Raw genomic sequence first — 25,251 nt, forward strand, 5'->3', positions numbered from 1 at the left:
TGACATTCTAAAATCAATGTATATAAGTCAATGTATGTGTTTCAGACAAAAGTATGCTTAAAAGAGGAAGGTAAATATGAAGCATTGTTCTGGAATACTGTGGGGTTTCTTTTAAAGGTTATTGCTTCACAGTGGTTTGGATGAACTGCACTGTGTAGAGTCCATGATGTTACAAGGCTCACATGTGTCCTGCTGTCTCACATACTACTGAGACTTTCTTTGGAAGAGGTAGTAAGGTTAGAAATAAAGTTACTTAAAACTATAGTTCAAACTTTTGCAGAGTGCCTGTGATCGTTTGTTTTTGCTGAGTGGCTGAGTTGCATGAGACAGTATTTGTGGACTTGGGGCGATCTTTGAAAATCTCTGGGGAGCTCAAACTTGTTGTTTCTGTACTGTTTTTACCCAGATGAAGTACAGTGGAAAGACTTCCCTCTTGGGAAGCTCCCAGGTCAGACAGATGACCCTGATGGTCTCATGTTGGACAATTATTCCATGATGTCTCTGCTCGATCAGCCGGTGAGAGATGAGTGGAAAACACCCAGTACAAGGTGAGTGATGCTGCAATGCCCCTGAACCACGAAACACATTTGTCTCTCTGTGCCTTGTACTATGTGATGCAAACAAGGATGGTATTTCCTCTTTACTTCTGTTTGACTAAGTAGTTTGACCCAAGTACCTGCTGCGATCTTTAATACTAATAGTAATACTAACTGTGCTTCTCACAGATTTTTGAAGTAATGTGTGTGTTTGGTAGGACATTTGCAGGGGTAGTGTAATAGCAGAACAGCCTGTTCTTCAGACTGTGCTGACAACCTTCAGTGTTCTCTGGTGCTGTTAGTGTGGTACAGTCTGATGATCCCTTGGAATTACTAGTCTGGAAGTGCAGAATTTTTAGAATAAGCTGGTGAGAGCTGATGCGGAATCTGCCTGCTGATACACTGGGATGAATAAGGGGAAGAACTGTGGCCTTGCAATTAAAGTGCTCAGGACTAGAAGCCTTGGAAGGCCACCGCTGGTCTCCCCAGTTGGGTTCCCCAGACTGGCTGGTCCTGTGTAGGAAGGAGGACTCGTTCTGAAATGCCGAAGCACTTTGAGGTGTGTTGGTGGGAAAGCCCGAAGATGAGGGACAGCATCCACAGGAAGGAGCTGACTGCAGTTTGCCTTTGTGACACCTGAGGGAGGAATTTCTCCTTGGTATTGAACTTCGGTACTTGCAGCTGCTTCCTGATGCTCAGTTGTTGCAGTGAGTTATGGGAAGCAGTTCAGGTCTCAGTGGTTTTACAGCACTGGCAAAAGCAGTAGAGTGTTATGATTAAATGGTGACTTGGTAAAGCTTCCAGTCTGTCTCTGACTTATATCACCTCTTGTGACTTCAGAATAAATGTGATCTAATTATTTGGATTTGGAGGACACGTAAGGATTGTTGGAAGGAGTTTTGAGAGGTAAAACTTGTTAGGATTTTTGTAACTCTGTTAAATGTTGAAAGTGGGTAAGATTTCTGTTTTTCCAAAGCTTGCTTTCCATATTGTGCTTCAAGAGCAAAGTGTCACAGTGTCATTACAATGGAAGCTGGAACTGTGATTCTGGGAGTTACGATGTCTGTAAAGGTGATATGAGATCCTTGCTTGAAAAATCTGTGAAGATGCATGTTTAAAGGATCTTAAGAAAAAACCCCAAATACAAACCAAACACCCGCACGCCAACAGGTGCTTCTAAACACCAGGCTGACATTTGGCTCGGCAAGTTTCTGATCCACAAACCGCTGGCAGGTAGCTGGGAACACTGGTCCTGTGTGCTGACTCAGGTGTCCGGAGACAGGCAACTCAGACCTTTGGTCTCAGCTAATGCAAGTATTTTTATGTACTGGAACCGATGTACAGCTAAATCTGGACCCCAACAGCATGATGCATGCTCTGGAAGATCTCCTAGGATGCATTTATCCCCCCTTCTTCCTGAATGTTAATAGTTCAGGAAATACACATGGCTGTCTTTTAAAAGGCCTCTTTCTCATAACAGACTCATCGGGGTATTTTTCTCTCCTCCATGCTGTAAAAAGCTTTGGAAAGTCAGATTTGTACTTGGTCATAAAGAACCTGCAATATGCAGGTTTAAAAGAACGCATAGCTGTAGAGTCACTCTATTTTAATAAAAAAAAGAGGAAAAAATATTTATACTGCTAATTAGATACTGAAATGGCTTCTCATAGTTACAAATGAACTATTTTCTTATTTGTGAGCTGTTCTTTGGAAACGCTGTTGGGTGTTTTTGCACAGGCGAGCAGTTGCTGATCCATACTCTAGGTGATGTTCTCTAGGTTTTGCTTTCTAGGACTTGTTCCTGAGTCACTTGCTTGCCACAGATAAGAAATAAGTGATCCTTGCTTCTGGGTGTATGGAAAGAAGCAGCAAGTCATACAGAACAGACATGGCTGTGGGGACATGCCAGGTCAGCCTGTCTGCACACAGAAGAGCAAATACGGTGCTATAGGGTAGAAGAAACTGGTGTCCAGCTGAAAATTTCCAAGAGGTTCTTGGGCTCAGGGCTTAGCTAAAGTATGTAAGTTTCCAGGATCTTCTGCTCTGTACCATACTTGTATAACTGTAATAGGAATTTTTGCTAAAGATACTCAGCAGAGGCAAGAAACTCGGAATAACGTGGGTTACGTTCGGGAAGCAGCGCTTGCTGTGCACTCGACCGTGGCCCCACCTTGACTTGCAGAACAAGGTGCGCTACCAGTGCAGAAAGGTTTATCAAGGCTCGCAGCTCCTCTGGTCCTGGAAGAGACAAACCTACTTTGCATCATACATTCTTGCTCACATGTGCCAAAACATTCCTCTTGATATCTGCAAATGGTCAGCTGGAAGGACCTGTTTTTTCTGATTTATTGGGTGCTTTTATTGTAAGGTGACGCTTAGTTATTTGGTACTTGCAAGGATGTGAACAAGTGCGGTGACATTAAGGAATTCATGGCAGAGTGGCTGGTATAGATTGGTTGTTCCTAGTTTTATGGTTAGGAGGACACTGCCATTTCATTCTATAGTGCAAAGCAGTTGATTGCCCCAGAGAGAATTAGACCAGTTCTGCAATGCCTGTCCTGGGGCCACGGGCGGAATTCCTGTGGTGAGAGGCTTGGACCGCTGCTGGCCATCAGTAAAACCAGTGCACAAACTGGTTCTGAAACCTTGCTTTAGAAAAGGGAGGGAAAGCCTGAGCCACCAATAAATATCTTGCAGTTAAGGTTGAGGGTATCATTCACTTTTTGCCGACAGTTTTCTGTTCTCTTCATGTGCCATGTGAACGGAAGGAGCAAAGGTGACGTATGCGGTGTGGCTGTGTTAAGAGCCAATGCTGCTGCCTCGGATGGTGCTGCAGCAGCAGAACGAGTCCCCACTGACTGCACAGGGGGTGTTCCCTGTTCTGTGTAGCGTAGAATCACTTGTACGCTCTTACTGCAGAGAAAACCAAAGCAATTTACAAAGGAATCATCTTGCAAACCCTGCAGTTCAGCCGCTTCACGTGGCCTTGGGTGCAGAGAGGAGCGTCTGCAAGAGCTTTGTCTGCATCCACCCAAGGAGGTGGTTTGAATTTCTCCTCGTGCTGCTTCCAGTTGCTGTTTTTGAGCAGTGTGATGTGTCATGCAGCTCATATCACTAAAAAGTACCGATGTAGAAAGTGAAAAAAGCACATAGCAGGCCAAAAGCAACGTGTTTCTGCATCTCCGTGTGTGAGTGAAAGGGGCAGATGGTTCCGGCCACACAGATCACAGCCTGGCAGGAGCCCAAGGAAAAATGCCCAGCAAGAAACATGAGGAAAACCTGCCGTTAGCCCAAACGAAAAGGAGCAGAATGTTATTTATCCCTGCAGCTGTGCCTGGAAACAGTCCAAGTTTCGTCAGGAGTGTTAAAACAGCAACCTGTTCATTCATCATTCCCTTGCACAGCAGCTCCTCCGTGTTCCCCCGGCCGTGTGGCACCGGGAGCTGTGTCTGACTTGCCCGGGGCAGAGGAACAGGTTTTCTTGGCTACTTCTCACGTGTTCTTCCGCATAGAAATGTTGCCGCTGTCTTGCAGCTCTGTGGGTTTTGTGCCTCCCCCTCAGAGGCGTTTCTGAGGGGCTGTTTGCTGTTTACCTGTGCTGTCATCCTGCCCTCCAGCTTGTCTGCACAGCTGTTCTGCCAGGCTTGCGGTGGCTGCTGCGCTGTGGTGTGAGGGATCCTGAGAATTTGGTGCTGTCCTTTGAAAATACCCATAAGATGCTTGGAAAAAGCATCTGCAGCATAGGAAGGACGTGTCCCATTGCCTAAAAGCCATGGCCGTCTTCTCTCCGACTCCACTGCTGCTTTGTTGGCTTTGTGAGGCGTCTGGCAGATTCATCTGAACAGGGGCTGTCTAAGAGCTGTTCTGACCTGAAGGGAGAAATTATGTGTCTCCGGGAGCTCTGAGCAGCAGCCCCTGCCTACAGCCAGTTATTCCGGTACTGAACATCAGCAGAAGACATCGGGTTTTTTGGTGTGTGGCTTGAAGTTGCTGTTTAAATGAAACTTTCCAAACATCTCCGTCATGTTTGCAGAAGTTCTTTTCTGTCTGCAGAGGTTTTTGGTTTTGTTTGAACATGAGATGAGATAAGCTCCTGTAAAGCTTGGATACTTTGGAACTGCTTCTTCCTCCCTGATCCCAAGGACAGAGCTCTGTTGTGCGGTTTCTGGTGTGTGCGTTGTCAGAGTTTGTGTTCAGTGTTGCTGTGGCAACCTCTGAAACTTTGAATAGCTGCTGTGGTCCTCAGGCAGACATTTTGGGTTTTTTTGTGATACGCATATGTGCTTTCTGTTTACTCCAGTGCCAGGCTTCCCTGGCAGCAGGGGCAGATTTGCAAATAACGACGGCTTGGACGGAGAGTTTCTGAGGCTGGAGTTGCTGGCGCGCAGTTGCTTTAGGGATTGCTCCGGGCGGGGGCACTGACAGTTCGGAAATGGGACTCATCAGTTAATGGTCATGGGTGACGACTGGATTTGTTGTCCTAAGGACGAGATGGATAAAGAGGTGAGAGGGATGGGTAATGTGTGCTGAAGGGTAAGCCGGTGAGTAGCCACGGAATATATTCTTATCCTGGAGGATGCTCTTTTGGAGCTCGGAGCGCATGAGGGTAAGGAACAGAGAAACTGAAAAACATGCACAAGACAACTGTATTTTCCCTTTTTCTCCTTCACAATGTCAGATACCAGGTTTCAAGTGGATCCTTTCAAGATTTGTTTTATTGATGAAATTTAACTTTTCTTATGTTCTCCAAGTGTTCTTTAAGCCTTGTGTTTGACAGTGCCTGATGTCTGGGAACAGTATATAAATCATAGAATCATTTTGATTGGAAGAGACCCTTGAGATTGAGTCCAGCTGTTAACCTCACACTGGCACTACCCCTGTCCCTGAGGACCTCGTTCGTACGTCTGTTCGCCCCTCCCGGGACGGTGACTCCACCACTGCCCTGGGCAGCCCACAACCCTTTTCCCCAGGTGCAAGAGCTCAGACTTGTCCCTGTTGAACTTCCCCAGGTCGTTCTCAGCCCGCTCTTGTAGCCTGTGCAGTCGTCCTGCACCACCTGGCTGTCCCTCCCACAGTGGCCACTTACTCAGTTTGGTGTCTGTGACAGCCTTGACGTGCCCCCCATCCTTTGCAAAACATGTATGTTGCGCTTTAAACAGACAGGTTTTGGAACTTTGGAGATTCTTCCTTGTTCCTTTGTGTGCTGTGTTAGCAAGCTGTGTAAATGCATCATTGTCTGGGGGATCTCCTGCGACTCAGCCCTAACTGGGTAACTTCTGCAAGAATGAGCCACCTTGTAGAATAAGAAATGACTTGGCACGCTGCGGGGGTCCCCACAAAGCTTCCTGCAAAGCCTCTGTAGGTGCGCTGGTTTCTGTGGCCCTTGTCAAGCGCTTGGAACGGATGTTTGCACGTGCAGGATGTGCGGGCGTTGCAGTGGTTGTAGCTTTGACTGCTCTCGTGTCTGCTGCTTGCTGAGTTTCCATCGCACCTGGTCGCTTGTGTTCCTGCCTGCAGAGGACAGATGGAGGTTCATATGGAAACTGTTGTGTGGTTATTTCTGAAGTTACGTCTCCCTCACAATTGTTAGGAACTGGTGACCTTTCATTGGGTTTGTGCTTTGGTACCATTGTCACGTTAGGATTGTTGCCTCTCTTGAGCAAATTGATTAAAAACTAAGGACATCCCAGCAGGTAAATGATCAGAGCTAAAAATGAGAAATGACATTTTGGTTTGGAAATCAAACTTGTTATCAAGTTTAAAGTGCTGTTCAAAGTTACTCTGCTGATGTGAGCTCAGAGTTACCTGTCTGCTTATGTGCGTTATTTCTGTTCCTCTGGCAGCTCTGCGGAACTGAATATCCCTGGGTCAGGACTGTTATGGACCCAGAATGACTTCCATAAAATAAAGAGTGGCCTCCAGCTTTTCTAAGACAGGAGAGTGCTCTGCAGCTTCCGTATCGCACCAGGTGAGTGGCATGGAAGAACTGGTCATGGTGATGGGGAAATAGGCACTCCAGGATATATTTCTTTTAATGAAGATACACTGATTTCGATTTTTTATATGTAAAATCAGTATTTTATAAAGCTTGTGTGTTTTAAGTTCCACATGTAGTAACCATTGTCTTGCTTAACCACGGTCATGAACTTTTAGCTCTAGTTGATACTTGTCAAATGCAGTTTGAGTACTTCAGAACACGTTAGTGTTCCTCTTTTTTTCTTCCTGTGGTTAAAAATACAGCTGGCTAGAGGCAAAGCTTCCTTCTGGACCCTGCTTTTCCTCTTTCTCTCAGGTCCTCGTTAACTGGAGTGTGGAGCCCTTCGTATTTCAGTGACGCCAATATTGTCCTGTATGATTTTCCAGGATGAGATTGTGCTGCGGTTTTCTCTAATTAGGATTCCATATGGAGCTTCGGGGATCAAGCCGAGTTATAACATGGATGAACACACTGTAGGGCAGTAAATACCCTCACACATGTTTTTCTCACAATTTTTTTCAGGTGCTAGTTTGAGGACACTGTGTGTTTGCTGTTGTTCCGTTAGGATTTTGCTGAGGTTGGCAACTAACACTGTGGTCCTCGCTGGAGCTGCTGTGACTCCTGCAGAAATGGACTCGAGTACCTTGTTGGACAGTTGCTGAGAAAAAAAGACTTCCGGCTAGTTTTTCCTAAATTCATTTTTTCTGTATTAAAGGTTCTCAGAACTTGGAGGTTTTGCAATTACCCATCAAAAACAGGAGTTTAAGCGTACATTCATCGCAGGACTCCACAGGAAGTATTTGCTGGAGCGTGCTTTTACAGAGCCCATCTGTGACACTGGCGGTGTCACAAGCGGAACAGAAGCAGGAGCCAGTGCAGCGCTGCGAGATGGAGCCTCCAGTTCTTCAGAGCCGCTGCCCACAGGATGAGCGATGTTCTGATGAGAGGGGGCAGCAGGGACGCTCGGCTGCAGCTGACACTGGAGAGCACTGAATTGCAAGTTAGAACAGCATTTTCATGGATGCCTTGGGCTGGCTCTCACATAAAGGCTTAGTTAAATGTCCATAATATAACTATTATTTCTGTGTTCTGTTTTTTTGTCATCTGCTCCACTGCAGCTACTCTTTACCAGACAACCCAAAGTTGTTTAAAATGGAAGAGACCTTGTATTTCCTTCTCTAAAAACAAGCAGTGCTAATGCGGAAGAACACAAACTTCTCTTTCTCTTAGGAGGGATTTTTCATGTAAGCCCTTCCCCCTTCTGGTATTTTTAGAAATTTTTCCTTTTACCCAGCAGTTCCTCAGGAAATTTTGAGGGAAGAGGATTTGTTCTTTTATTACTGTATTGGGTAGAGTATGAAATTACTTAAATAATTGTCTTTGTTCAAAGAGGAGAGAGCGATGCTGGTAAAACACTGTGTTACATAGAATTTTTTTGCCCTTCGGTAAAAGTTTACTTAGTAAAGTTTGTTTTCAACGTGCTGACTCTGTACTTGCCTGAGGCTCATTCTGTGGGAGCAGGAACGGCAACAGCGATGTCTTCCTAAATTACTTGATTTTTCCTTCTTGAGATTGCTTTCTCCTGTACATTTTGGGGCTCTTGCCTAAGGGGGGGTTACAAAATAAAAAGCTAGAAACAAATGATCCAATGGCTCTGTTTTATTAAATAAGCACGTTTGTGTATATATATATAAAAAGTATAACATTTCATATTATTAAATAATTGTGCAAACCTTTTACACAGAGTGGGGGCAAACAGGTAATAGCCTATATATTTCTTTTAGATTCTTCTCTCAATTAGTTTAATACATTTACAAATTTTAAATACCACAGACCAAAATCATAGTGTATAATAGCTCTTCAAAGGCGAATTAAACTCTGGCAGGAGAACACTGTAAGTGACGGTGCACTTGTGCTTTTCCAGCTGAAATGTTGCAAGAAATACAGGTACTAAGGGTCTGTCCCCCAGACAGGCTGTGGGCACAACGGAGCATTAAAGCTGAATGCTCACCATGGAAATCGGTGACAGATCCATGACCTGACTGCTCCAAGTCCTGCAGGACAGTCCCGCTCTGCGGAGATGTCTCACAGAAATGATTTAGCATGGACTTTTAAAATGACCGTAGTTGAGATCTGTCCCCTGAGATGTTCCTGTAGTGATCTGGTGCGCGTCACTGGTACACACGCCTGGTCACCAAGGGGTTTCAACTGAATTATCTGGACAGATCTGCATGTTCTGACCTTATCACTGAGAACTTCAGAATGACAAAATTCATAATTTGAGGCAAACTGGCTTTAAAGTATGAAGGGGGCACTCACCTGGAGAGATGTCTGGTTTGGTTGGTTCTTAATTAGGACCCTTCTGCTTGTTCTAAGCAACCACACCCACACGGTCTGTTTTACACAAGCTCAGGCTCACGTTACTAGCGAATGAATGACATGCAGCAGCAACCAGAGCAGCACATGCTTATTACTGCAGAGATTTACGAATACCACATACTGGTTTAACATCTGTTTTCACTCATTTTGTCATTAAGACTTACATTATATTTGGGTCAACCAAAAAAACCCAAAGAGATTTATAAAATTTTACAACAATTAAACAGTAATGTTTAATTCTACAAATGAGTAAAGCCAACCACTGCAGCTCAATACAACAGCAACAGGACTAACAGTAGTGAAATCATCTGTATGCACAATTTAATATATTACTGACATGTAATTCTTACAAAAAAGTTCAATAACTTAGACAGACGTTCCATAAAGCATTTGTTTTGATTCATGAATGTAAAGTTACACACTTGTATTGACAAATCATGTGAAAGTAACAGAGCTAAAGATGAAAGCTCAGGAATCTGCTCTGGCCCCAGCCAAGCCCTGAGCTCTGCTGCTCAACTCCCCAGAGCAGCAGCCCAGGACCGCACCTTCCCACTTCTCGTTTCTCATCCAGAATCGTAATTTCATGGATTTTATTAAAATATAGTTTCTAGAACTGTTCTTTTACAGTTTTAAAAACATTTAAATACTATGCTCTCAAAAAGAGCATTCATACAAAGTCTTCTATTTACAATATAGACAGTTATGATTGGGTGTTAATAAGATCAGCTCTTCCATGTAAGAAGAAATCTAATCTTATGCACTGAAGATGAGTGAACGTATTGGTGTTTTGAACTCGCACGTAAACGTATCCGAAAACAGACGTGGACAACTGAATTATCACTTAAAGTAGTTGATTAGGAAAGACCACATCACAAAGAGAGGTTTAGTGACCTCAGGAGGACTAAACCAGCACAAAACCTGCGGATCGTTCCCACAAGGCCACACTGCCCGATGCCAGCAGCTGCTGGACCAGCACAACGTGCGTGCCACGTGCCTCGGGAAACAGCGCAGGTTTGTGCTGGTAGAGCATTCCCGGCGCTGGAAAAGGAATTGTTCATCAGTAGGACTGAAGTTGGTGAAAATCAAAAGGACAAATCCTAGGAAAACGAGTATCTCCATAAACCACCCAGCACTTCACACAGAAATTTCTACTCCGTTTTCCACAGTAGAAAACATCAAAAAAACCCCACTAAACCCCTCTGAAAACAGCTTATCTTTATAATTGGAGAAGAAGGGAACAAACACTTTTCTACATACAAGTATTTAAATCCATGCAAGATGGAAAGTGTGAGTGCACAATAAACTTCATTTTATACCTAAATAAATTATAAATTAATCCATTAAGAATAAAGCAGGGTCTACAGCAATTATACCGCTACATTTTAAAACACATGCAGATGAGTTAACAGCAACATTTTTACATTAAGTTTAGTGCAAGAATGTATCTGCTTAATAAATAGACTGAAGATCACTATGTAATGCTTCGAGGTGTACACACAGCATCTGTGCACGTAATAAACTGATTCCGAAAAGTTGTCCTTGTTTGTCTATAAACTACAAGTGCCCATTTTAAATAAAAAATATCCATAATTACTCATGGGCTACTCTCCTGTGACACATGGTGTCACAAACATCGTGGTGAAAATGTAATACTGAAGTTCATCTAGAGATTGTTATTGTTTCTATACACAGTTTTTATACAATCAAGAAAAAGAGATACAATTTGTATCAACAAACAAAAGGTCATTTCTGGTTATTTGAGGCATTGCTCTCAGCTGCTTATACCATGCAAGAGAAGAGAATAAGAACTAATTGCAAATTAAAATTATTAAATGCTGGTTAGTAAGAAATGGTTTTGAAAACCGGTCAAGAGTTAAATGTTTTCCTCAACTATTATAAATGTCTGAAGATTTATTTTTCCTATTAACAGAGATGATAACAAACTAATTAAAACTTATTTTTAAATACCAAGTGTAATTGACTCATTTTAAATACGTAATGACATGGTCATTATATATGCTACCTGTACCAACACAGGGATGTTTATCCTGTGTGAAATGATATGGTTATCAAATCTCAATAAATTAACTATAGTTGCACCTGTAATTGTGGTTTGCTGTTGGTTTGTTTGTGGTTGTTCTTTTAAAATCACAGGAACGTATTCTGCACGTGATAAAGAGCCCACAAGATATTTAGAGCCAAACCAACCGCTGCAGTAACACAAGTGGAGGAAATGCTGTAACTGTGCTCCTCAGACAAACAGATAACTGAGAAAGCAGCATGCAAGCCGTTATCAAAACACCAGAAACAACCCTGACTGCAGCCTCACGTTCCGTGTGTTTCACAGTAAGAAACATTTAGGCAGTGTCACACCTTCTCATGAAGAAACAAAGGCCATAAACCCGGCCTTCTCAGCTTTCATGAAAAAAACTACAGTAGAAGTCAACAAGTCCCAGCTCGAGACCTGTCGAGTTAGTAATGCTTCGAAATGGTGAAATATACAATGGATTCAAAAAAGGGCGTCCAGTCAGTGCAGCTTAAAAAACAATAAACGCCTCTTTTGGAGACATTTAGCTACAAAGGTTCCCACCCTGAGCAAGATACCAGTTGCGCAAACAATGCCACACAGAATTATCTCACCTGTTGAAACAGGAACTCTAAAAGCCTTCGGGAGGCAAATGCACACCTTTGGATCTGGAGAGCACGGGCCAGCTTTGACAAATCCAACTGCAGCGGCTCTTTTCCAGAAGCTGCCCCCCCGCGCCCCTTCTCAGCTGGGCTTGCACGGCCTCTGCGGGCCCAGGGCTGTGCTGACCGACGAACGCCCACCTGAACTCCAGCGGCCGCTGCTTCCCGTCGAGTGACCCGACCTACACAAAACTGGCAATGTCAGCCCGCCGGGCCACAGCGGCCGCCCGCAGCCAGAGGCAGCTCTGGAGAGAGAAGCTACAGTTGAACTTCTTAGTTTACTGAAAGGCGCTCATGCCCTCGCAATCAATGTTTTGGTCCTAATTTAATAAAGTATTTGGCTTCTGTTGGATTGAGCCAACATGTTGGACAATGTAACAGATACTGACACTCTTGGGGAACAGTTTTGAAATTTAAGTACTAACAATACTGACATTCAAAAGCTGAAATCAGTGTTTCCTTTTACAAATTGAGTATTTTAATTTTTGTCAAGTTTACTTTTTCTCCAATATTTAATATGCCAGTAGGCCGTGTCAAATGACAAAGCTGAAACCCTGGGTCATCTGGGTGTGTATCGAGCATACCTTTAAAGCCAATTAGGTACTTGTAAGCAAATTGAAAGCGTACACTAAACCATGCAGTATAATTGCTAACAATCATTTTGCAGTAACAGCTTTGAGACACGGAACGTGACATTGTAGTTCTTAATGAGCTATCCATGCACCAAGGTATGCATTTCCCATAAAATACTACTAAAAATCCCTATATTTAAAATCTTAAAATTTACAATACAATCAACTCTTGTGTAGTGCCTCAGCACATGTATGCTTGCTACTGTGTACAGAATTTTATACTATCTTAGTAGAAAATATTTACAATAGATTTGCATCTTCCTTCTTCATATTAGTTTTCCTCCAGGTCCTGTACACTGTATATTTCCATTTATCCAAAAGAAGCTGTAATGCTTTAACGCCCTGTTCTTAATTTGGCAACAATCATAGCTGCCAGCTGTTGCGCATCTGTCATGTGGGGATTCTTTTCCATCACAGAAAGGACAATGCTCGGAGGGAAAATATTGCAGAGGTTCTTGTACGTCTGATACTGGTGCTCTGGAATGATATGGGGCTCCCGTGGCTCACCACATATCCCAATCCAGGGATTTCTCCAGAGCTGCTCCATCTTCTCAGGCATGCTTCTCACCATGACGGGTTCATAGCATGGCTGCATGAGGTTGTTACTCAGCGGATACGAGTGGTAGGTGTAGGAGTCTGATGGGCACGGCAATGGGTCCCAACTCGCGTGCTGCTCTCGACAGAGCGGTGGCCGTCTCTGCCTCGCGGGGTTACTTTCATAGAGCCGTGAGTCAGAAATACTGTCCATTCTGGTCATGACCAAGGCACGGCTTGGTTGCGCAGCCGATGGATGAACATTCTGAGGCACAGCGTATTCCCCTGGACAACTGGACCGTGCTCCAACAACTGGATGCTGGGCATGCAGGCCTAAGTGGGACACTGACTGTTTGCGAAGGGATTGCTTGGGCTCCTCAGCTCCGTAACTCTGAGCTCTATTTAAGGCTTCATGGTAACCATGGGAAAAAGGCTGAAGACGATTTTGCGATGGCAGTCTGTGGATCTTCACATTGTCTTCTGGACTGGCATCTGCTACACCCAGATACAAGTCATTGTAAGAGGAATAAGAATCATTACTTGTATGGCTTAAGCAATTGTCAGGACAGGGGCTTGAGTTTCTAGAATACATCCCCTGGTCCATATCAGCCCCATAATAATCTGTGTTACGGATACTACTTATGCTCAAGCTGGAGAAATCACTGAGTAAGGAATAATAGCCGTGGTCCCCCAACGATTCGTATTTGGGATACTGGTCAGTATAGCTAACTGAGGTGCCATGACTATTGGTGACCAGTATAGGAGGATATTGCACACTGGACATGTGTTCCAGTGAGGATTTCTGATGCATGAACTGTGAGGAACCTGGCACCGGACTGCTTGCCGACCGAGTATTTAACGCACCAGCTGCATGGCTTTTTGGTGGAGGGAGCGTTGGCACACTCAGTGCGGTCACCAGAGACGGGACAGAGCTGGCCTCGGACTTGCGTGCTACTGACAACTTTTCCTCGGGTTCCACAGCTACTGATCTAATGCTCGGATCTGACTGACGTTTTGGGGCAATGCGTTTCACTTCAGAACTGATTTCTCCTTTGGAGCTGGATGGCCCTGTGCCACATTTGGCCAAGGCTCCCTCACTCATAGTTTTCACAGCAGATAATTTGGCACTTATTCGAAGCTCATCCGCTACTGACCTTTGAGGCTGGTTTGCCCGTTCTGGGTGGTAATATTTACATTTGTGCCCATAGGTGCACTTTTTACCTGCAAGAAAAGTGTTTTCAGGTTAAATAAACCAAAAAAACCTAATCAATACCACCAGTTGCTATCTTTTTTCTTTATATCTTTTACCACTTCTCAATAGTAAAATTTCTATATTAACCCCCCAAGGAATAATTATATATAGTGTCCACAGGCAGTCACAGACTTGCTGTCTGTATCCATGTATATCACTGCAGCAAGGGCAAAGACACGTTACTTCTCTTACAGCTGGCTTGTGATTTCAATATTGATGACATACTCAACGCTATATAAATCAAACCAGCTCTAACACAGTTTGTATAGTTGTGAATCTTCTTCCTTTAATGCAAATCTGAAGAAAATAGCAAAAAACTGTGTTATCCACAAGGTATATCTGGTAATCCTTAATTTTCTGCTTCTTTTTTTTTGTTAATTATTATGTGTATGAAGGGTATAAAAACTGATACAGTGCTCAGATGACATTAGGAAAATTGTGCTTTTTTTTCAGTAACGACAAGATATTAATTAATTGCTTGCTTTACCTACCTTTGAATACAATGAAGCAATCTGACTTAGGCACTTACCATAAGGACATGGTTGTTTCTTATGTTCAGGAATAACTGGCCTTTTCCTTAAGAAATTTTCAAGGCTTGGACCATGGCGTCCTAAAGGATCATCAGGAGGCATAAACCTAAGGGGAAAGAAATGAAATGTGAATCTCAGTTATTAGCGAGGATGCTGAACTAGTAAATTCCCTTACTTTTGAAGAAAAAAAACCCCACAACATACTTGTCATTCACAAATGAATACATTAGCAGCCGTTCCTCTATGAACTTCTTCCATTCTGGCTTTTCATTTTGAAGATCCCGATAGTTGTCATTTGATACAATGATGCCATCCGAGTCAAAAGCAAGTTTTACTATGAATCGATCATCATAGCAAACTACTCTTCTTCCCTGAACTCTTCGAGATGGGGTGAAAACAAGGATTTTTTCTTTCTCCAATTTACGTAAGATTTCTTGATCTGTAAAATAATGTTGAGCAGTTTTTATAAAAGTTGTAAAAGAAAGAAATGCAGTCTTTTAAATATGAAACTTCTTGTCCTCTTTTCTGAGAAAGTATTTTGCAATTATGTTCACATACAGTCCCCATTATCATTTAAAAAATACCCAGATGCAGAGAGCCATTTTATTTCTGAGATTTCAAAGTTCTGGGTAAATGTTCAGTATTTAAGCTACGCCTCTGTAAACAAACACGTATCTCTACTCAGTCTTTCTGAACACGTCAAGAAGTTGGTTGTTGCGCTACTGTAACAGCCTTCTTGACAGCCTGGAGTGAAACCTGAGTGCTGCCTACTGCTCCAAACACATGCTGCCCCTTCAGTGCCCAGGACAATCCTGCTCACTGAGACCCTGGCCCGATGCCGCTGATTTTACACGCACCCAGCAAGTAAGAATCAGTCCCTACATGCTTAACAATGTTTGCTAATGGGAAAATTATGAGTACTGCTTTGCAAAACTGTTGAAACGATCCCGTATTGTTACAGAAACCCAGCACTGTTGACAGATGCAGATAGCTAAGTGCTTGTTTCCAGTGAAGCTGTTGTTTTCAAACAAACAGTTGAGTACAACCTCACACTCACAGTATGCGGCACCCATCAGAAACATGACGTGGGTGCATCTTCATGCAATACTTCATTTTTTTTTTCTTTTTAACCAAGAGGTCAAAGAAAATCTTGATCTGTTACCTGTAATCGGTGCATCAGGTCGAGACTGCTCCTTTCTCCATGCAGGTACAAACACAGTGATATCTTTATGTCCTTTTTCCAGAAACCAGTCAACAGCCAGTTGAATTCCCCGACAGGAAAATCCTTCTTTATTCCCATGGCTAAAAGTTTTAGAAATAGCAAGGACAAAAGTTACATTTGGTTTTGGTTTCTGTTGTTGTGGTGGTTCTGGTTTGGGTTTTCTTCTTTTGTTTTGTTTTTTCTTCTAAAGCTGCCATGGTCTAAGGGCATCAGGGAAACAGTCTGCAAAGAAGGCCATCAGACCAGCTTACATAGCTGGAAGACGACAACTGTCCAGAGCTATTCAGCTATTGGATTACAGCAACACCCCTACTTAAAATTCTAGAAATAGTCAGATTTCACTCTCCCAAAAGCAAAAACAAATAAACCAAGTTTTTCTGCTTTTTCATGTTGTTAGCTGAGTTAGTGAAAAGTGTCACTCACTCCAACAAATTGACCTTGCCTTAAAAAGTACCATACAAAAGTTATTAATAACAAAATCAAAATGAACTAACAATGCTGGTTGTCATGGGTGATATGGGCTTTTAAACATCTAGATTAAAAAAATATGTTTCTCTAATACTAAATGCATTTTTATTACGGCTTTTTCAAGGAAATGAAAAAGCTTTCAAAGATGTTCAGGCCCTGCCCCCATGAAAAATTTGTTTTCTGAAGCACACAGGAGTGACACAGCACACAATTCAGATATAGGGCTTCAATTTTTAAAATGGCCTAAGAACTACCCGCAAAAGAAAAGAGTTCTTTAGGATTTTGATACAAATTAAGCAGGATCTTAATTATGAATCTCATTTAGTCTACCTCATGGGTGCACCTATCTTGATTTGCTAAACATAGAGTGAACTAAAGAATCAGGTTTTAAATCCTCTCAGGAAATAGTTTAGGAATGCCTAAATAATACATGAGTACCTACATAAGAGAAGACGACATGTAATTATAACCTCCTTAGTAGGTAGTCTTCACAGATAAGAGAGAGTCACAGATCTTTGCATTATGGCTGGGTTTCATATTTAGATTCAAACCAACATTTTCTTTGTCTAGAAAACCAGAGTGCATATATTACTGCTGCACCATATAATTGAATAATAAAAACTACAGGTTCTGGCCCTTTTCAGTCAATGTTGTTACAATGTTGTTTGTTGCTGGAACAAAAGATTTGAGGGGAGAACTTGGTTTGAAAAAGAGGGGAGGGGAAATGGAATAGGGATTATATATATATATACGAGCAACAGTATAAATAAAAGCCTGGACTAAAGAGTCCATTAAAAAGATGTATTACCAGTGTAAATATATTGTGTGACTTAAAAGGACTTTGCCAGAAATATTGATTTTTCTCATAAATGTTTAGTGACTCGTGCTTGTCAAGCGGTGCGACAGGGAGACCCACCTCATAGCCACATTGCTTCCATCAATGACAATTGGCCTCAGGTTATCACTGTTGTCCACAACTTCATCTTCTAGCGACAGTTCAGGGCTTGCTATTTCCTTTGGGCAAGGGCCTCGTGGCACCAGAGCACCAGTGGCACTGCTGGCACTGCTTTGTCCCTCTGATTCGCTTTTGTTGCCAAGTCTCACAAGCTCTGCCAGAACATCATTGATGAGCGCATCTGCTCCCAGTTTATTCAGTACAGCCTGGATCTGATCTCCTGCATACCCAAGCTTTAAAGCAAAATCCATTTTAGCTTGGTATTCCTTGTCCAAATTTGTTTTGCATTCATCTAGCTTCAAGTCTTGTGTGATACTGCTCTGTGAAAAGCTTGGGCGATCCAAACAAGGGGACCGACAGAGCGGCCGATGTGGTTTAGTGGGAACCTCCTTTTCTCTCCACGGAGCGTTGCTGCAGCTGCTCCTGAAGTACGGCTGCTCAGGTTCACTGTCTGAGCTCGTCCATTCCTCAGATTCAGCACTGCACTCTCCAGCATCTTGTTCCACGTTTCTGGCTTTTCTGGAGCGTCTCTTCTCCATTTTCAGCTTCCCTACCATAGACCAGGCCGTCATCACGTTCAGCTTCCAGCCAGAGCGCTCAGTTCTCTTTCATTTCCAAAGCCACGCGGAATTTGTGCTCAATCACATTGTGCTGGCCAACTGAAAGTTTACATGAGGCTGAAGGTAATTTGCCTTGCTTACTGTGTTCTGGCATAAACAACACCAACATGAAGTTCCTTAAAAAAAAAAAAAAAGAAAATTAGCTTTTGACAAATTCTGTGAATTCTCAACTACGATGACTTTGTTCACAAGTCAGCAGAGGTCCCTCGTCATTCACATTTCTGTGTAAAAACTGATCATAAGAAAGCATGTAATTATGTTGTCTCTTTAATCACAAATTAAACTCTTTTTCCCTCCCCCAGTTACTGTACATACCAAAAAAATTACACTTCCCACACAATAAACTTACAGCTGGAATTAATGGAGTATCTCAATAATATTTAAAGATAATAAAACAGAAAAGGGTAATCCAGCACTTCCATCAGAAACTGCCTTTACAGCCGTCTGTCTACATAAGGAACACCTGTGTGGAGTTCCAGTACACACAAAACTTAAACCATTTCAGGCCCTTTTGGTAAGAGTTCACTATCAGAACTGACAAGTTTATTTCAAGCTGGCTGCTAGAGGCGTAAAGGTCAATAAACGGATGCACAAAGGCTCTACACCTAATCACCTAGTGCTGTTCACTGGACCTACTGCACTGCAAATCCAAACAATCAAGGACGGATATTATTGCATTTTTTTCAGAAAGTCAGGACAGACGCTCAGAATTCTCATCCAGGCCGGAAGAAAAGTTGTTCGTAACATCTCCACTCTTTTTGCCAAGCTGTCATCATTTCTTTAACCATAATGTCACAAGAATGTTTTTGCCATTTGTTAAACTTATCATGCCTGGCTTTCCACTCCAGTAAATAATCCTAACACCTTTGCTAGAGGAAATCTCATAAGAATGATCAGCCGATGGTCCTTGGCTCTCAGACCAGAGCAACTGAAAGCATTAACTCTGGGCTGGGCTGTTATCTCTTGTTCTCAAACTAAGTCCAAACAATAGCCATGCTAGCTACGAACAAGAAAAGTTTATAACTCTATGAAGAAAATTACCTCATTTTCAGTCAAACCACCACAAGGGCCAAATTTACATTCTCTTCTAAACACTTAAATATTAATTTAAACCACAAGCCAAATACATTCCTTCCTAACTGGAAATTAAATTACCTAGATTAACTCAAAAATACTATGATATTTTAATAATAATAACAACAACCATCATCATCTGGGTAACACTATCACTAATTAAATTTATATTTTTCAAATTTTCTTTAAGTTTTGCTTTTATTTTTTCCCCTCTTTCTTAGCTGGAAAAGAATCCATTTTATCAGCATATAAACTGATTTCACCATTTTGTTGCATTGTTCCAATTCTGCATATATATCTCTAGTTTTCTGTTATTTAACATCATGTAAGCAATTTGTCTTAAATCTCATTTGACCTTCCCTGAAAGTAAAATCTTATTGTAACAAGCAGATAGTTTGATCATCGTTCAAAAGTTATTTAAAACACAACGAAAGCACATTAATCCCAAGCAGAGTTTCTGACGCACTCACGAGGCAGCAGCTCCGCAGCCCCAGGCTGGGTCAGGTTGGCTGTGCTCTGGTCACAGCGCTGCACCCGCGGCTCTCTCAGGGAAGCTCAGTCTATGGGAACTCCCACTGCGTGACTCATCTTGGAGGTTCTTTTCTTTTTTTCATTCATGTCAGCCTTTGGTTGAAAGCCGCTAACTAGGGAAATTTTAGCTGCCTCATCCCTCTCTTGCATAGCAGTGGAAAATATTTGGTCTGTGATGTAATCATCACCATTATCTTTCAAATATTTTAGAAGGGAACTAAAAATACACTAAAAAAGAAATAAATCTCTAGTTGTTTTCAAACTATTTAAAAACTAAATCACAGGGTTTTGTAACAATCTCTTCATATCCATCTTGTGAGGGAAGCACTAAAAGTCAAAGGTCCTATTTGTACCAACTGTGTCATTTTTTCTACCAAAATATAACACAGAACAAAAGAAGAAAAATAAAAAGTAGACATTATAACTAACTTCTGGAAAAGTAAGGAGTTTTTCCCCATTTTCTTTAAACACCTTGCACACAAAGCCAGGACCCGCAGAGGCAACCTTTGCCAGCTAGTTTTGACAGTCTGTTCAGCACTAGCTGCCACGGGGACTGCGAACGGGGCAGGCGGGCTCCAGAGCCCACCCTGCAAGCCTGCACACTTGTGCACAGAGCTCTAGGAGAGAAACCAGCCTGCACCAGAGTCAGTCGCTCCATCTATGCAACTTCACTGCTCCCACGCATCCACAAACTTGGGACATTGCAGGATTTGTTTCCAAATGCATAAGGTTCTCAAACAATGAGGGTCATCTCATGGTTTGGTCAGGAGCACCAAAACAAACAAGCAAATCCAACAACAACGAACATATTACAGCACAGGACCAAGTTTTCCCACTGACCATTGAGAGAAGGAGCCCAGGAAGGAGGACATGTTGTGTTGCTCCTAAGACAGCAAATACAGTGGAATGAAGAACTATGCAAGAGAAAGAGTGGCAACTACCGCTACTTCAGCACAGCTGAGGTGTGGAATGACCTTACAACCCTTGAGGTTTTAAGGAAGGTATGTATTTATGACGCCGGACACACGGGGAATCATTTCACCTAATGCGTGTGCAAAATTACAGTAGCTGTGAGCTTGGTTAAATGCAGTAAAGTGTTACATATTCATGACAGTTTTAGGAATACCTATACATATTCATAACCTGTCCCTGAGAAGGCGGTTCTTACTACAATGAGTTCCCGGAGACGACTTCCAGAGTCTCCACCTCCGGCTCCTCTCCTCCTGGTTGCAGCTGCGCAGTGATTGTGACCCCGGGTCGTCTTTCTCTGTACACGGTCACCCTTGGTCCAATGTGATGAGTTGGTGAGGTCTCAGACTGCTGAGTTGGTTAAACTGGCGTATCTCCTGTCCTGTGCCCAAGTTTCTGTAATCTAGTTCACCCAAGGATGCACCCAAGGACTATTATTTTTGCAAGGCGTCAGTGAAGTCCTGTTTCTCGTACAATAAGTTACACAGAGCTAAGCAAGGCTAGGCAATAATGATGTGGGTTAAAGGGTTAGCTCTTTAAGTGTTAATTAGTTGTCAATTCCCTATATCACAGCGCCCTTCTTCGCACCCTCCAGATCAGAAATCAGACTTGTAACAACACCATTCAGCTACAAAAACAGCACTATGGTCTCTCCCTCACTTTTTCTCAGCCCCGAGTAGTCCAGTCTATACTGTGCTGCAATCCCACAGTCATCACTATAGATTTACTGCGTGTTCGCAGACTGCGATCCAGACCCGTGACCCTGAGCAACTCTCAGCAGTGAGAAAAGGCAGAGCTACAGAAACTGATTACCACTTGCTGTCAAATTGCAGTCACGATTTTTAAATAAATACCCAGTCCTGTTCTGGAGCCCAGGCTGACTATGGTGAAGACAGGACCTCTCTTCTGTCAGTGGGTATTTGGACCCAAGCAGCCTGTCAGTCACTGCCTCTGTCAATGTCAACCAGCACCACGGCTCTGAAAAGGTTCAGGTGCCCGCTCCTGGAAAGCTGAGGTCTCAGCTCTGTACCACCCATGTCTGAAACCATATTTGCTCAGTTTACTTCTGACTTCCAGTTCAGTACCTCTACTTGCTGTCATTACCTCTACACCCACAGTATGACACGCATTCAGTATATTAGTCCTTTGTAGTGGACCACATGGTTCTCCTTCAAATTAAGGAGTCATCTGTTATGTAGGCATATCAGGGAAATGAGTTTTCTGTATGTTCAAAGCACGTAAGCTCAGTGACTTGAATTCGCCCCCCATCTCAACCGTACAACAGTCGAACTGAAGAAACTGCTGATTAAAAAACTGTAAGTAGGAACTTAGGAAGTTCCTTTAAAAGAGGCGTGATGCTGCCAGGAAACAAAGAACAAATGAGATACTGACCGGGTTCTGTCTTGCCACCTCAAACACAAGAAGAGCCCAGGGAAGAGTTGTAGCCGCTGCTCTTTGCACCTTCTCATGGGAAACGTGAAATAGTCTTAAGCAGATACAAAATCAACATTTTATCTTTACATTAAGCCAAGTCCTCCATTTTTTACCGATCTTAAAAATTCTAATGCATTTTTGAGCAAGTTTTGGATTTTTTCATTAAGCTTTTGATAAGTAGCTTGTCTTGCTTCCCCTGACTACCTCTCCAACTAAAATAAGGTTCTTGCTTCACTGTTTAGATCTGTTGCCATTGAAGCATAACCTAATAAAGAATTTACACATTTAAGTTGCTAGCATTGTTTCCCGCTTCCCATACTGCTTATAGATTAAGCATCCCTTGTCAAACACATGTCATATAGTGCACCAAATAACTCTGGTTTCTGTTGAGGAAACCCTGAGCAGCTGCACAGCTCCAGTCGCAGCCAGGCCAAGCATATACTCCCAGGTTACACACACTAGCACACACACACACTGCCGGGGCCACCTGCACAAACACAATGGGACTGGGGGCCTCAACTCCTTGCCCTCTCTGGCTGATAAAGATGAAGGTCTGTTAGTATAACATGCATAATTTGTATAAATATAGTTTAAAAGAAAGTGTGTGCAAAAAATATATATATATTTTTTTTTTTTTTAACAAAAAGCTCGTTCGGTAGTTGCGTTTTCCACATCCGTATGAAAACAGCCCCTGGCTATTAATCTTCCTTCTGCTTCCCATTTTAAGCAACAAAGTTCATAATTTCTTTCATACGTGTAAAAACAACATCAGTGCCACATCTTCAGGACAACTTCCAGTCAGCAGCAACACCTGTATGCAATTAACTCACTGGCATTTAGGCTAAAAAAACCCTCAAAGCTGCAGTAGTATAGTTTGCTTGTCTGTTTTTCCACATTGCACTTCCCAAAATTCCAACTTGTCGTCTTGCAAAGTACCGACAATAATTAAGAATTTCTTTTCCTTCTCATTTACACTACCTGGCAGTGGTAGTACAGCTGTACCTACGGACCTCAACCAGTTCCTATTCTATTCTAACTCTGTAGTCCCTAACTAAACGAAAACACAATCGAGAATTATGACGACTGGCTACAGATTAATTCAACAAGTGGAATATCAGAAAGACTACAGGAAACACTTAAGTACTGTCTCAGTTTACTGTTTGTCCAGACACCTTTAGAAGGTACTTTGTGAGGACACTAAGGGAGTTTATGGAGAGGTTTTAAAGGAGCAAGTGAAAAGTAATGATGTGTTTAATATGCACATGTAGAATAATAGGACAGCTTTCGGGCAAAGTCTTTGGAAGGAATATCTTAGTTGAGCTCTATTTCTGGAAGCAATAGCTGGTCCATGGAGAATTCTCTGTTATCTCATTGCCTTTGTGCTCTCTTTGTCCTTACGTGCAGAGGAAAAGTTGTGGAGAAAGCGCTAATAATTTGTTTACAGAGCTATCCTTGCAGATAATTTTCCACTTTTTTGTTTTGTTATAGCTTATACTGTACAGTTTTTAAAGCTGGTATAGATGCATTAAGGAGTTATCACACAGGGTAAATTTTTAAAAAATCCATTTACAAGCAAAAAGACAACAAACACCTAAAAACATAAATCATTTGAGTCACACTTGATTTTGCTGATAACTACAAAATTGAGAAATGAGTCAGTGTGCCTCAAAATCTTGCCAAAGCTAGAACAAAAGCTCATCTCACAAATCATAAACAATAATACTGTGTTGATGAAATTTTACTGTTTGGTTAGTACGAGTTATGTTATCTCCAGAGACAGGAGAATGTGAACATATATCTAAGGAGAGAAAAGAAAGCTATTAGCAGCTTTTGATTTAAATATAACTCAGAAATACATATACTGCAGCTTTAAAATTTTAATTCTCACCATGTTCACTGCTAAGAAACCAAGTTTTCTTAGTAAACACCTCTTTCAACACAGTCACGACTGACTAGTAGAATTGATGTGATTCAGAGAAAAGGGTGAGGCAAAATTATGTATATTTTGTTCATAAAGGACTAAACTGGAACCATCTATTTAACTTTGCAGGTATTAAAATAGAAGGAAAATGTGTGCTCAGTAATAAAGCACTGTAATATTAACAAAAAACACTTGGAAATTATTCAAAAATTACTATTCAAATGACAATGACTATAAAAGAGCTGGTGCTAGAAATACTCTATTCAAAGCCTGTTCATTTCAGCAGGACCAAGACAATCAGAGCAGACAGAGTGAAAGGTGGGACCAAGCCACTTCTTTGGTCCCTTCTGACACTGTCTCCTCCATCCACGTGTGTCTGAGCCGTGCCCTTCAAAGGGGCAATTACATGATGCACACATCTGTTGGGAGGAACAACCTTTAAATGAAAAGTATTTTATTAATTAACTCCTTTCATCAACTTTTAAGCAGCTTTACATGTTTTCTGTCATTACAGATACTAAACTGGAAAAACAAACAAACACACCCAAGCCAAGTATTTTCTCAAATGTCTCTCCCACCCGGATAATAAATACAGATTATAATGATTCTATAGTATTTCTTTTAAGAGGAGGGAGGATTGTTTGTTTTCCCTTGTACATTTTTGAGATACATGCAGTTAATAAGGGGTTTTAATAACACTCAAGGAAAAAAAAACTAACTGAATACTGGCACATGAAACGGTCATGTCTAGGGGAGTTCCATATGCACAGTGAGGAATAAATATTTCAAAATTCTCCTTCCATATTTCTTAAACTGTCAAACAGACATCTTCACAACAATTAAAAACCTGGCATGTTTTCTATGAAGAAAATTAAGGTATTCCCTCCATGGCTTCAGCACGAATTTCAATGTTTTAGCATGTCTCTTGCCTCTCTATTTCACTAACTTACCAGCAGCATTCAGGACAAGCCATCTGTACAGAGAAGGCTGTTTCAAATAACAGCCCAGCCTTTGACTACTGTGGCTATTTCTATATCACCAGAACCCAACTGAAGAACAGAGACACACACCCAGAACAATGTCCATGCAGCCAGCTCAGGCACCAAAAGCAACCAAATCCCAACAACATGGACTGCAACACAAAGTGCACAAACTCACCAGGATCCCAGGTCACCTGTTCTACAACAAATGAAATAATGAGTTAAACCCATTCTCTCATCTTCACAACTAAACAACAGGTAGGGCTGGTATACTACATACCTACTACAGCTGCGCCTCATGAGTACAGCGTGAACAGCGTGTAAGCTGACTAACACCACAGCTGACAACTTCCACATACTGATCACGGTAAATGAGGAGTCTAAAACGACGGAAACAATATGAGTAGAGACAAAGAGACGTCTTTCCAAAAACGATTCAGTGTTCAGAGACACCATATCCACTGAGCCCTTCAACACTGCAGTGTGCTACAGCACAGACCAGCGGTGACCCTCAGGACACAGAGTGCACTTCTGTGATTTTTAACACTT

General features: G+C 42.2%; 2 protein-coding genes across 6 annotated transcripts in view; one reads left to right on the forward strand and one right to left on the reverse strand.

The window, feature by feature from the left end:
* LAS1L (LAS1 like ribosome biogenesis factor) overlaps positions 1-8,157 on the forward strand; it is a 21,824-nt gene extending 13,667 nt beyond the window's left edge. The window contains exons 12-14 of one of the 3 annotated variants that reach the window (XM_065846374.2): positions 407-548; positions 6,380-6,504; positions 7,036-8,157. In XM_065846374.2, coding sequence (XP_065702446.1) covers positions 407-548; positions 6,380-6,467 — 230 coding nt within the window. In that variant the 3' untranslated portion in view covers positions 6,468-6,504; positions 7,036-8,157. The other 2 variants (XM_065846373.2, XM_065846375.2) reach the window with 2 other exon arrangements.
* ZC3H12B (zinc finger CCCH-type containing 12B) overlaps positions 8,158-25,251 on the reverse strand; it is a 22,447-nt gene continuing 5,353 nt past the window's right edge. The window contains exons 1-6 of one of the 3 annotated variants that reach the window (XM_071813636.1): positions 20,567-23,371; positions 17,135-17,909; positions 15,691-15,830; positions 14,733-14,967; positions 14,528-14,634; positions 8,158-13,967 (exon numbers count right to left, since the gene is read on the reverse strand). In XM_071813636.1, the coding sequence (XP_071669737.1) occupies positions 12,547-13,967; positions 14,528-14,634; positions 14,733-14,967; positions 15,691-15,830; positions 17,135-17,745 (2,514 nt within the window). In that variant the 5' untranslated portion in view covers positions 17,746-17,909; positions 20,567-23,371 and the 3' untranslated portion in view covers positions 8,158-12,546. Of the gene's footprint in view, positions 13,968-14,527; positions 14,635-14,732; positions 14,968-15,690; positions 15,831-17,134; positions 17,910-19,337; positions 20,072-20,566; positions 23,372-25,251 lie in introns of those variants that run through there. The other 2 variants (XM_071813637.1, XM_065846370.2) reach the window with 2 other exon arrangements.

Source organism: Patagioenas fasciata, chromosome 11 (assembly GCF_037038585.1).
Source record: "Patagioenas fasciata isolate bPatFas1 chromosome 11, bPatFas1.hap1, whole genome shotgun sequence".
NCBI classification, from domain to species: Eukaryota; Metazoa; Chordata; class Aves; order Columbiformes; family Columbidae; genus Patagioenas; species Patagioenas fasciata.